Source organism: Panulirus ornatus, chromosome 38 (assembly GCF_036320965.1).
Source record: "Panulirus ornatus isolate Po-2019 chromosome 38, ASM3632096v1, whole genome shotgun sequence".
Taxonomy (NCBI): domain Eukaryota; kingdom Metazoa; phylum Arthropoda; class Malacostraca; order Decapoda; family Palinuridae; genus Panulirus; species Panulirus ornatus.
The window spans coordinates 19,982,960-19,997,836 of record NC_092261.1 but is presented as its reverse complement, the minus strand read 5'-3'; the positions used below and the strand labels follow the sequence as shown (position 1 = coordinate 19,997,836).

Below are 14,877 nucleotides of genomic sequence, written 5' to 3'. Positions count from 1 at the left end.
GATTAAACCATAACCGTGATATAAGAGAGGCTTGAGACACAGGTCGTCCTCGTAGTTTCCTTGGGCCGTAATCAAAGTCTGCAGAACATACGAAAGCAAAAAATGATATGTAGAGTCTCATGCCACTGACACTAACATTGTGCATGGTGGCTGTGATGCGGAAGGTGATCTTCATAACCACTCAACACTTAAATAACTATGAAAATACTGTGGTTAGATAATGAACTACTACATGATCTCTGAGGTATATAGCTTTCCTACTGAACACTGATTCATAGTTATAAACCAAAGAGATACACATTCCAAGAAAAGCTTTTGCATCGGACAAAAAAAGGCAAAAATGTTGAGAAAGTTTAATACCAGGTATAGAGTTCAGTAGAGGATATAATTTTCTGCGTCAAAGTAAAATGATAAAATGACAAGAAATGAGGAAAGCTTTTTGAGAAGTGATATGATTGTTGGAAACTAAGGTCGACAGTGATGTACAACCATTTTACAACCGACGGTGAATGGGTCAGACACATTCTAGATTAGCCAAAGATATACGACCAATAGATCAAGTTGAAGAGGATAACGAGGACGATGAAGCAAAATCGAGAAATGTTAATGAGCCTCTTGGTAGTGTTGTTGATGCTTGCGTAGCCCGTGTGACTGATGCTGGGGGTAGAGCTGCCTGGATAAAGCGGTAGCACCTTCGTTAATGCAGGGGTTGAAGAGGCAGCCACCCCAGATTTAGCATCCTCCAGAGAGTTGTCGATGAAAACGTGGGAAATTATGATCAGGAAACTCATCACAATGCAGAAAAGGAGCCACACGTCCACCATTTTGAAGTACGACGTCTTGGGCAGCGACGCGGAGACCTGGTGGTGAGGGAGAGGTGGTTATGGTGAGCTGTCACTAGTAGATAGGAGGACTTGAGGACGGATTAGCAACTTAGAAATTGAGCTTAAGGATGGAAGAATGATTGAAGAATAAGAAGGGAGACAGAAAAATGACTCAAGATCAGATAAGAAGAGAGAACAAGTGAGAAAACGTTATGTTACAAAGAGGTTACTTAAAGCATCCCAAGGAAGGCGAAAGGTGGATCTTGGGTATACGTTTTGAATAATGACTAAAGGATGAGAGAAGGATCATAAAAAGACAGACACTATAAGTGATTAAAATGAAAATGTAGAGGAACAACTAATAAGACCTAAGCATCAACATCATGAGCGACACAAGTTTCTCGAGTCGAGGGACGAGTTTGTTCGCTTCTGATTGATGGAATTAAAAATACCTGCATTAAGTACATTCACTCAGTAATCCAACGGCTCTGTGGCTCGATATTGGTTCGACTACTATGGATTATTTCTTAACAGATTTTAACTGAATCATTGTTTGTACTAACCATTATGAACAGTTCCTGGGCTGTATGACTCATTCCATGTGTTACCACTTCTTTTGAAGGGTTGTAAACAGCCGAGTAATTTTGTGGAGTGCTATTTTAGTCACCGAATTTCTCGGTAAATAATTATTTTCCCAGCTATGTAACATGTGAACCTTATTCTTGCTCGTGTATTTTTCAGTTGATTGGATTTTGTACGAATATAGCGTGTTTGGAGTCTTCCTAGGAAAAGGGATCTAAGTAAAAGGAAAACACGGTGTCAGGGAAAGGTCATAAAAAGTAACTAACTTTTGAAATTTCTACGAGAGAGTGAGTCCTGATTTCGGCAAAGGAAAAGACAGGGTAGATTAGCTTGGGCTCGACTGCTGCAAAATATTTAACACTGTACCTTTTACAATGACGGTGTAGCTGGATCTTCATAGACGACAGATTATCTTAGTGGAAGGGAAGAAAGGGGGCACGGCAAGGTGTCTTCTTGCAATGGTTTAAGGTCAACAGTGGAGTGCTGCTGGGTTCTGTTCTGGCGTGGAACCATCGCTATCTTTGATCTGTGTAAGTGACTTGCCAGAAGAATTGGGCACCCACTTGAATATGTTGCCATGGTCATGAGGGAGTGAAAAACGAAGCAGATTGCATCATCTGACAAAAAGACTTAAACAGACTACAAAGCAGGTATGGTACATGGATGATAAATTCAACTCGAGTAAATGGAAACTAATGAAGATGGGACACGATGGGTGAAGGACTTGATATGAATATCATCTACCTAAAAATAAACTGCAAGAATCTGTTTGTGTGAGGGACTTGGTATTAGATATTGGCCCCAAACTAATCGCCAGAGATCCACAATTAGATAAGTGCAAGGGTCGCAAAAACTCTGCTCGCAAATATTGGAACAACTTGCGGTTACGTGGATAAGGGAATATTCAGCAAGCTTTTCACATCTTAGATTATGCCCATGGCTATGATATACATGTTCGGTCACCTATGTTCAAGAAGAACAAAGTTTTCATAGAGACGGTCCAGAGGAGGGAAACAAGTATGGTACAGAATTAAAAGATTGAGTTACAGGGAAAGACTAAAGGCCTTGAATTTACATTGCATTGAAAAGAACAGAGGGAGATTTTTAATAGTTTGAGCCGGATATATAATGGAGATGTCGTGCAGTTGATTAAAAGTGCCGGGAATGCATAAACAGGAGCCATCACATTAAGCAAAAACCTTTGCTAGACTGAATATAAAGAAGTACTTATTTAGTAAAGAAATATACTGAGTTATGAGAGGGTAAATGTAGGTAGGATACAGAAGTTAGAAAAGTTCAGTAATAACAGAGGAACTTCATGAGATGGGGCCCCGAGCGTTGTGCTGAGTATACATTAGTAGACCAACCTCATCTCCTGTGTTGAGTATGCACGAGTAGACGAACACATCACCTGTGCTGAGTATACACGAGGAGAACAACACATCACCTGTGCAGAGTATACACGAGTAGACCAAAACATCACCTATGATGAGTATAGACGAGTTGACCAAAACATCACCTGTGCTGAGTATACACGAGTAGACCAAAACATCAACTGTGATGAGTAAACACGAGTAGACCAAACATCATCTGTGCTGAGTATACACGAGTAGATCAATACATCATTTATGCTGAGTATACACGAGTAGACCAAAGCATCACATGTGCAGAGTATACACGAGTGGACCAACACATCACCTGTGCTGAGTATAACCGAATAGACCAAAACATCATCTATGCAGAGCATACACGAGTAGACCTAAACATCACCTATGATGAGTATACACGAGTAGACCAAAACATCACCTGTGCTAAGTATACACGTGTAGACAAAAAATTACCTGTGCTACGTGTATACGAGTAGACCAAAACATCACCAGTGCTGAGTATACACGAGTAGACTAAAGCATCACCTGTGCTGAGTATACACGAGTAGACCAACACATCGCCTCTGCTGAGCGTACACGTACAGATCAAAACCACCTATGCTGAGTATACACGAGTTGACCAAAATATCACCTATGCTGAATATACACGAGTAGACTAAAACATCATATGTGCTGAGTATACACGAGTAGGACGAAAACAAAACCTGTGCTGAGTAGACGCAAGTAGACCAAAGCATCACCTGTGCTGAGTATATACGAGTAGACAAAAACGTCACCTGTGCTGAGTATACACAATTAGAACAAAACATCACCTGTGCTGAGTATACACAAGTAGACCAAAACATCACCTGTGCTGAGTATGCACGAGTAGAACAAAACATCATCTGTGCTGAGTATACACGAGTACACAAAATGATCACCTCTGCTGAGTAGACGCGAGTAGACCAAAGCATCACCTGTGAGGAGTATAAACGAGTAGGCCAAAACATCACCTGTAGAACGAGTAGAACAAAACTTCACCTGTATTGAGTATACAAGAGCAGACCAAAACATAACTTGTGCTGAGTATACACGAGTAGATCAAAACATCACCTATGCTGAGTATACACTAGTAGACCAAAACATCAACCGCGCTGATTATACACGAGTAGACCAAAACATCACCTCTGCTTAGCATACACGTGTAGACCAAACCCACCTTTGCTGAAAATACACGAGTAGATTAAAACATCACCTATGCTGAGTATACACGAGTAGACCACAACATCACCTATGATGAGTATACAAGAGTAAACCAAACCATCACATGCTGAGTATACACGAGTAGAACGAAGCTTCAAATGTGATGAGTATACACGAGTACACCAAAACATCATCTGTGCTAAGTATACACGAATAGACCAAAATATCACCTGTGCTGAGTATATACGAGTAGACCAACACATCACCTGTGCTGAGCATACGCGTGTAGACCAAAATTACATGTGGTGAGTATACACGAATGAACCAAAACATCACCCATGCTGAGTATAATGAGTAGACCAAAACATCACTTGTGATGAGTATACACGAGTAGACCAGGTCATCATCTGTGCTAAGTATACACGAGAGGACGAAAACATCACCTGTGATGAGTATACCCGATTAGACCAAAACATCACATGTGATGAGTATAAACAAGTAGACAAAACATCACCTATGATGAGTATACAAGAGTGGAGCAAAACATCACCTGTGCTAATTATGCACGAGTAGAACAAATCATAACCTGTGCTGAGTATACACAAGAAAACCAAAACATCACCTGTGCTTAGTATACACGAGTAGAACAAAACATCACCTGTGCTGAGTATACAATAGTAGACAAAAACATCACCTGTGTTGAATGTACATGAGCAGACCAAAACATCACCTGTGTTGGGTGTGCATGAGTAGACCAAAACATCACCTGTGATGAGTTTACATGAGTAGACCAAAACATTACCTGTCCTGAGTATACAAGAGTAGACCAAAACATCACCTGTGCTGAGTATACCCGAGTATACCAAAGGATCACCTATGCTAAGTATACACTAATAGACCAAAACATCAGATATGATGAATATACACGTGTAGACCAAAACATCACCTGTGATGAGTTTACAGAAGAGGACTAAAACATCAGTTGTGCTAAATATAAACGAGTAGACAAAAACATCACCTGTGCTGAGTATACACGAGTAGACCAACATATCACCTATGCTGCATATGCACGAGTAGACCAAAACATAATCTGTGATTAGTATACACGAGTAGACAAAAGCATCACCTGTGCTGAGTAGAAGGGAGTAGACCAAAGCATCACCTGTGCATACACGAGTAGACCAAAACAACCTGTACTGAGTATACACGAGTAGAACAAAACATCACCTATGCTAAGTATACACGAGTAGAATAAAACATCATCCGTGGTGAGTATACACGAGTAGACCAACATATCACATTGCTGAGTATACACGATCAGATCAAAACATCACCTGTCTGAGTATCCACAAGTAGCCCAAAATATTACCTGTAATGGGTATATACGATTAGACCAAAACATCACATGTCCTGAATATACACGAGTAGACGAAAGCACCAACGATGCTGAGTATACACGAATAGATAAATACATCACATGTGATGATTATACACGGTAGACCAAAATATCACCTGTGCTATGTATACACGAGTAGACAAAAACATCAACTGTGCTGAATATACACGAGTAGACGAAAAGATCATCTATGCTGAGTATTCAAGAGTAGACCAAAACATCACCTGAGCTGGGTGTACATGAGTAGACCAAAACATCAAATGAGATGAGTGTACACGAGTGGACCAAAACATTACCTGTGCTAATTATACACGAGTAGAACAAAACATCACCTGTGCTGAGTTTACACGCGTAGACCAAAACATCGCCTGTGTTCAGTATACACGAGTAGACCAAAGCATCACCTGTGCCGAGTATACAAGAGTAGACCAAAACATCACCTGTGTTGAGTGTGCATGAGTTGAACAAAATATCACCTGTATTGGGTTTGCATGAGTAGACCAAAACATCACCTGTACTGAGTATATGCGAGTAGACCAAAACGTCATCTTTGCTGAGTATATACGAGTAGACCAAAACATCACCTATGCTGAGCATACACGACTAGACCAAAACATCAGCTGTGTTGAGCATACGAATACGAGTAGACCAACACATCACCTATCTGCGCATACACGTGTAGACCAAGACGACCTGTACTGAGTATACACGAGTAGAACGAAAGATCACCTATGCTGAGTATACACGAGCAGAATAAAACAACATTAGTGGTGAGTATACACGAGTAGACCAACATGTCATCTGTGCTGAGTGTACACGAGCAGACCAAAACATCACCTGTGCTAAGTATGAAAAAGTAGACCAAAACATCACCTGTGCTGAGTATGCACGAGTAGACGAAAACCTAGCCTGTGTAGAGCATGCAAAAGTAAACCAAAGCATCACCTGTGCTGAGTATACATGAGTAGACCAAAATATCAAATGTGATGAGTATACACAAGTACACAAAAGCATCATCTGTACTGAGTATACACGAGTAGAACAAAATATCACCTGTGCTGCGTATATATGAGTAGGCCAACACATCACCTGTGCTGAGCATACAAGTGTAGACCAAAATTACATGTACTGAGTATACATGAGTGAACCAAAACATCACCCATGCTGAGTATACATGATTAGACCAAAACATCATTTGTGCTAAGTATACACGAGTAGACCAGGTCATCACCTGTGCAGAGTATACACAAGAAGACCAAAACATCACCTGTGATGAGTATACACGATTCAACCAAAATATCACCTGTGATGAGTATAAACAAGTAGGCAAAACATCACCTTTGATGAGAATACACGAGTGGACCAAAACATCACGTGTTCTAATTATACACGAGTAGAGCAAAACATCACCTGTGCTGAGTATATACGAGAAGACCAGAACATCACTTGTGCTCAGAATACACGAGTAGACCAAAACATCATCTTTGCTGAGTATACAAGAGTAGACCAAAACATCGCCTGTGTTGAGTGTGCATGAGTAGACCAAAACATCACCTGTGCTGAGTATCAACGAGTAGCCCAATATATTACCTGTGATGAGTATACACGATTAGACCAAAACTTGACCTGTGCTGAGTATACACGAGTTGACAAAAGCCTCATCAATGCTGAGCATACAAGAATAGGCCAAAACATCACCTGTGATAAGTATACACTAGTAGACAAAAACATTTTCTGTACTGAGTATACATGAGTAGAAGAAAACATCACCAGCCCAATATATTACCTGTGATGAGTATACACGATTAGACCAAAACATGACCTGTGCTGAGTATACACGAGTAGACAAAAGCCTCACCAATGCTGAGCATACAAGAGTAGGCCAAAACATCACCTGTGATAAGTATTCATTAGTAGACAAAAACATTTTCTGTACTGAGTATACATGAGTAGACGAAAACATCACCTATGCTGAGTATACACAAGTAGACCAAAAATCACCTGTGCTGGGTATACATGAGTAGACCAAAACGTCACCTGTGATGAGTATATACGAGGAGACCAAAACATCACCTGTGCTGAGTATATACAAGTAAACCAAAACATCACCTGTGCTGAGTATATACAAGTAGACCAAATCATCACCTACGCTGAGCATGCACGACTACACCAAAGCATCAGCTGTGTTGAGTATACGCATAGGAGTAGACAAACACATCACCTATGCTGTGCATAGACGTGTTGACCAAAACAACCTATACTGAGTATACACGAGTAGAACAAAATATCACTCATGCCGAGTATATACAAGCAGACCAAAACATCACCTATGCTGAGTATACACGAGTAGACCAAAACAATACCTGTGATGAGTATACACGATTAGACCAAAACATCACCTGTACCGAGTATACACGAGTAAAGCAAAGGATCACCAATGCTGAGTATACACGAGTAGATCAAATCATCACCTGTGCTGAGTATACACGAGTAGACCAAAACATTACCTGTGATGAGTATACACGATAGACCAAAACATCACCTGTACCGAGTATACACGAGTAGAGCAAAGGATCACTAATGCTGAGTATACACGAGTAGACCAAATCATCACCTGTGATGAGTATACATGAGTAGACAAAACATCATCTCTGCTGAGTATACACGAGTAGACCAAAATATCACCTGTGCTGAGTATACATGAGTAGACCGAATCATCACTTGTGATGAGTATAAACGAATAGACAAAAACAGCACCTATGATGAATATACAAGAGTGGACCAAAACATCACCTTTGCTAATTATACACGAGTAGACCAAGGCATCACCTGTGTTTAGAATGCAATTGTAAACCAAAATATCATCTGTGCTGAGTATACACGAGTAGACCAAAACATCACCTCTCTTGGGTATACATGAGTAGACCTAAACATAACCTGTGCTGAGTATACACGAGTAGACCAAAACATCACCTGTGCTGAGTATACACGAGTAGACCTAAGCATCACCTATGCTGAGTATACACGAGTAGACCAAAAAAACAAATTTGATGAGTATAGACGAGTCCAGGAAAACATCACCTGTGATAAGTATACACGAGTAGACCAAAACATCACCTGTGTTAAGTATACACGAGTAGACTCAAGCATCACCTATGCTGAGTATACACGAGTAAACCGAAACATGAAATGTGATGAGTATAGACGAGTACACGAAAACATCACCTGTGATGAGTATGCGCAAGTAGACCAAAACATCACCTGTGCTGAGTATACACGAGTAGGCCAAAACATTACTTATTTTGAGCATGCACGTGTAGACCAAAACCACCTATGCTGAGTATTCACGAGTACACCAAAGTATCACCTATGCTGAATATACACGTGTACACCAAAACATAATCGGTGCTGAGTATACACGAGTAGGGAAAAGCATCACCTGTGCTGAGTAGACGCGAGTAGACCAAAGCATCACCTGTGCTGAGAAATCACGAGTAGACCAAAAGAACTTGTACTGAGTATACATGAGTAGAACAAAGCATCACCTATGCTGAGTATACACGAGTAAAATAAAACATCATCCGTGCTGAGTATACACGAGTAGAAAACATATCACCTGGGCTGAGTATACACGAGAATACCAAAACTCTCCTGTGCTGAGTATCCACGAGTTTAAATATTACATGTGATGAGTATATACGATTAGACAAAACATCACCTGTGCTGAGTATACACGAGTAGACAAAAGCATTTCCAATGCTGAGTATACACGAGTATACCAAAACATCATATGTGATGAGTATACATTAGTAGACCAAAATATCATCTGTGCTAAGTAAACACGAGTAGACAAAGACATAACCTATGCTGAGTATACACGAGTAGACGAAAACATCCTCTATGCTGAGTAAACACGAGTAGACCAAAACATCACCTGTGTAGGTATACATAAGTAGACCAAAACGTCAACTGTGATGAGTATACACGAGTACATAAAAACATCACCTGTGTTAAGTATATACGAATAGACCAAAACATCACCTGAGTTGAGTATACACGAATACACCAAAGCATCACTTATGCTAAGCATACACGAATAGACCAAAGCACGAGCTGAGCTGAGTATACTCATACGAGTATACCAACACATCACCTATGCTGCGCATACACGTGTAAACCAAAACAACTTGTACTGAGTATACACGAGTAGAACAAACCATCACCTATGCTGAGTATACAAGAGTAGAATAAAACATCATTAGTGGTGAGTATACACGAGTAGACCAACATATCACTGGTGCTGAGTATACATGAGTAGACCAACATATCAGTGATGAGTATACACGAGCAGACGTAAACATCACCAGTACTGAGTATACACGAGTAGACCAAAACATTACATGAGATGAATATACACGATTATACCAAAACTTCACCTGTATAAGTATACACGAGTAGAGGAAAGCATTACCAATGCTGAGTATAAACGAATAGACCAAAACATCACCTGTAATGATTATACACGAGCAGACCAAAACACCATCTGTGGTGAATATACACGACTAGACCAGCACATCACCTGTGCTGAGCATACAAGTGTAGAAAAATATCACCTGTGCTGAGTATACACAAGTAAACCAAAACATATCCTATGCTGAGTATACATGAGTAGACGGAAACATCACCTGTGATGAGTACACACGAGTAGACCAGGGCATCACATGTGCTGAGTACACACGAGTAGACCAAAACATCTGTGATGAGTGTACACGACTAGACCAAAATATCACCTCTGATGAATGTAAACGAGTAGACAAAAACATCACCTATGATAGATATACACGAGTGGACGAAAACATCAACTTTGCTAATCATACACGAGTATAATCATAAACGAGTATACAAGAGTAAACCAAAACATCATGTGTGCTGAGTATAAACGAGTAGACAAAAACATCACCTGTCTTGTGAATACATGAGTAGACCAAAACATCACCTGTGCTGAGTATACACGAGTAGACCAAAGCATCACCGATGCTGAGTATACACGAGAAGACCAAAACATCATATATGACAAGTAGACACGATTAGACCAAAACATCACCTATGATGAATATACTCGAGTAGACCAAAACTTCACCTGTGCTAAGTATACACGAGTAGACAAAAACATCACCTTTGTTGAGTATACAAGAGCAGACCAAAATATCACCTATACTGAATATACAGAAGTAGACCAAAACATCATCTGTGCTAAGTATAACCGAGTAGACAAAGGCATCACCTGTGATGAGAACACGCGAGTAGACCAAAGCATCACCTGTGCTGAGTATACACGAGATCAAAACAACCTGTACTGAGTATACACGAGTAGAACAAACATCACTTATGCTGAGTATACACGAGTAGAATAAAACATCACCCGTGGTGAGTATACACGAGTAGCCCAACATATCACCTGTGCTGAGTATACACGAACAGACCAAAACATCACCTGTGCTGAGTATCCACGAGTAGCCCAAAATATTACATGTGAGTATGCACGATTAGACCTAAACATCACCAATGCTGAGTATACACGATTATACCAAAAGATCACATGTGACGAGTATACACGAGTTGACCAATTCATCACATGCGCTATGTATACACCAGTAGACTAAAACATCACCTGTGCTGATTATACACGGGTAGGCGAAAACATCATCTATTCTGAGTATACACAAATAGACCAAAACATCACCTGTGCTTGGTATACATGAGTAGACGAAAACATCACCTGTGATAAGTATACACGAGGAGCCCAAAACATCACCTGTGCCGAGTATATGAGAATAGACCAAAACATCACCTGTAATGAGTATACACGAGTAGACCAAAACATCATCTGTGCTGAGTATACACGAATAGACCAAAATATCACTTGTGCTGAGTATGCACGAGTAGACCAACACATTACTTTGCTGTGCATACAAGTGTAGACCAAGATTACCTGTGCTGAGTATACACAAGTAAAACAAAACATCACCTAAGCTGAGTATACATGAGTAGACAAAAACATCACCTGTGCTGAATATATACTGGTAGACCAAAAAGTCACCTCTACTGTGTATACATGAATAGACCAAAACATCACGTGCTGAGAATACACGAGTAAACCAAAGCATTACCTGTGCAAATTATACAGTAGTTGTCCAAAACATCAAATACGATGCGTATAGACGAGTAAACGAAAACATCACCTATGATGAGTATACACGAGCAGACCAAAACATAACTTGTGTTAAGCATACACGAGTTGACCAAAGCATCACCTATGCTGAGTATACACCTTTAGACCAAACCATCAAATGTGATGAGTATAGACGTGCACACGAAAACTTCACCTGTGATGAGCACACACAAGTAGACCAAAATATCAAATGTGCTGAGTATACACGAGTAGGCCAAAAAACATCTGTGTTGAGTATACACGAATAGACCAACACATGTCTTGTGCTGAGCATAGACGTGTTGACCAAAACCACCTATGCTGAGTATACACGAGTAGACCAAAATATCACCTATGCTGAATATACATGAGTAGACCAAAACATCATATGTACTGAGTATACACAAGTAAACAAAAACATCACCTGTGCTGAGTAGAAAGGAGTAGACCAAAGCAACACCTGTGCTAAGTATACACGAGTAGACCAAAAGTCACCTGTGCTGAGTATACACGATAAGAAAAAATAACCTGTGCTATGTATACACAGGTAGACCGAAATATCACCTGTCCTGAATATAAACGAGTAGACCAAAGCATCACCTATGCTGAGTATACACGAGATCAAAACAACCTTTACTGAGTATACACGAGTAGAACAAAACATCACCTATGGTGAGTATACACGAGTAGAATAAAACATCACCCGTGGTGAGTATACACGAGTAGACCAACATATCACCTGTCTGAATATACACGAGCGGACCAAAGCATCACCTGTGCTGAGTATACACGAGTAGCCTAAAATATTACCTGTGATGAGTATACACGATTAGACCTAAACATCACCTGTGCTGAGTATACACGAGTAAACAAAAGCATCACCAATGCTGAGTATACACGAGTATACCAAAAGATCACATCTGACGAGTATACACGAGTAGACCAACTCATCACCTGAGCTAAGTATACACGAGTAGACAAAAACATCACCTTTGCTGATTATACACGAGTAGACGAAAACATCATCTATGCTGAGTATACACGAATAAACCAAAACATCACCTGTGCTGGGTATACACGAGTAAACCAAAACATCATCTGTGATAAGTATATACGAGGAGACCAAAACATCATATGTGCTGATTATATACGAATAGACCAAAACATCACCTGTAATGAGTATACACGAGTTGACCAAAACATCATCTGTGCTGAATATACACGAGTAGACCAAAATGTCACCTGTGCTGTGTATATACGAGTAGACCAACACATTACCTGTGCTGTGCAAACAAGTGTAGACCAATATTACCTGTGCTGAGTATACACAAGTAAGCCAAAACATCACCTATGCTGAGTATATATGAGTAGACAAAAACATCACCTGTGTTGAGTATACACTGGTAGACCCAAAAGTTACCTCTACTGAGTATTCATGAATAGATCAAAACATCACCTGTGCTGAGAATACACGAGTAGACCAAAGCATCATCTATGCTGAGTATACATTAGTGGTCCAAAACATGAACTACGATGCATATAGACGAGCAAAAGAAAACATCATCTATGATGAGTATACACGAGCAGACCAAAACATCACCTGTGCTAAGTATACACGAGTTGACCAAAGCATCACCCATACTAAGTATACACCTTTAGACCAAAATATCAAATGTGATGAGTATAGACGTGCACACGAAAACTTCACCTGTGATGAGCACACACAAGTAGACCAAAACATCAAATGTGCTGAGTATACACGAGTAGGCCAAAAAACATCTGTGCTGAGTATACACGAATAGACCAACACATGTCTTGTGCTGAGCATAGACGTGTTGACCAAAACCACCTATGCTGAGTATACACGAGTAGACCAAAATATCACCTATGCTGAATATACATGAGTAGACCAAAACATCATATGTGCTGAGTATACACAAGTAAACAAAAACATCACCTGTGGTGAGTAGAAGGGAGTAGACCAAAGCAACACCTGTGCTGAATATACACGAGTAGACCAAAAGTCACCTGTGCTGAGTATACACGGTAATGAAAAAAAATCACCTGTGCTAAGTATACACAAGTAGACCGAAATATCACCAGTGCTGAATATACACGAGTAGACCAAAGCATCACCTGTGCTGAGTATACACGAGATCAAAAAACCTGTACTGAGTATACACGAGTAGAACAAAACATGACCTATGGTGAGTATACACGAGTAGAATAAAACATCACCCGTGGTGAATATACACGAGTAGACCAACATATCACCTGTGCTGAGTGTACACGAGCGGACCAAATCATCACCTGTGCTGAGTATCCAGGAGTAGCCCAAAATATTACCTGTGATGAGTATATACGATTAGACCTAAACACCACCTGTGCTGAGTATACACGAGTAAACAAAAGCATCACCAATGCTGAGTATACACGAGTATACCAAAAGATCACATCTGACGAGTATACACGAGTAGACCAACTCATCACCTGAGCTATGCATACACGAGTAGTCAAAAACATCACCTGTGCTGATTATACACGAGTGGACGAAAACATCATCTATGCTGAGTATACACGAATACACCAAAACATCACCTGTGCTGGGTATACATGAGTTGACGAAAACATCACCTGTGATAAGTATATACGAGGAGCCCCAAAACATCATTTATGTTGATTATATACGATTGACCAAAATATCACCTGTAATGAGTATACACGAGTAGACCAAAACATCATCTGTGCTGAGTATACACGAGACCAACACATTACCTTTGCTGTGAATACATGTGTAGACCAATATTATCTATGCTGAATATACACAAGTAAACCAAAACATCACTTATGCTGAGTAAATATGAGTAGACGAAAACATCACCTGTGCTGAGTATACACTGGCAGAACAAATAATCACCTCTACTGAGTATACATGAATAGACCAAAACAGAACCTGTGCTGAGAATACACGAGTAGACCAAAGCATTACCTGTGCAAATTATACACTAGTTGTCCAAAACATCAAATACGATGCGTATAGACGAGTAAACGAAAACATCACCTATGATGAGTATACCAAAACATCAAATACGATGCGTATAGACGAGTAAACGAAAACATCACCTATGATGAGTATACACGAGTTGACCAAAGCATCACCTATGCTGAGTATACACCTTTAGACCAAACCATCAAATGTGATGAGTATAGACGTGCACACGAAAACTTCACCTGTGATGAGTATACACAAGTAGACCAAAACATCAAATGTGATGAGTATACACGAGTAGGCCA

General features: G+C 40.1%; 1 protein-coding gene across 1 annotated transcript in view; it reads right to left on the bottom strand.

The window, feature by feature from the left end:
• Positions 1-314: 314 nt before the first annotated feature.
• LOC139760952 (uncharacterized) overlaps positions 315-14,877 on the bottom strand; it is a 111,669-nt gene continuing 97,106 nt past the window's right edge. The window contains exon 12 of the mRNA XM_071684738.1: positions 315-860. Within this exon, the coding sequence (XP_071540839.1) occupies positions 531-860 (330 nt within the window). The 3' untranslated portion in view covers positions 315-530. The remainder of the gene's footprint in view (positions 861-14,877) is intronic.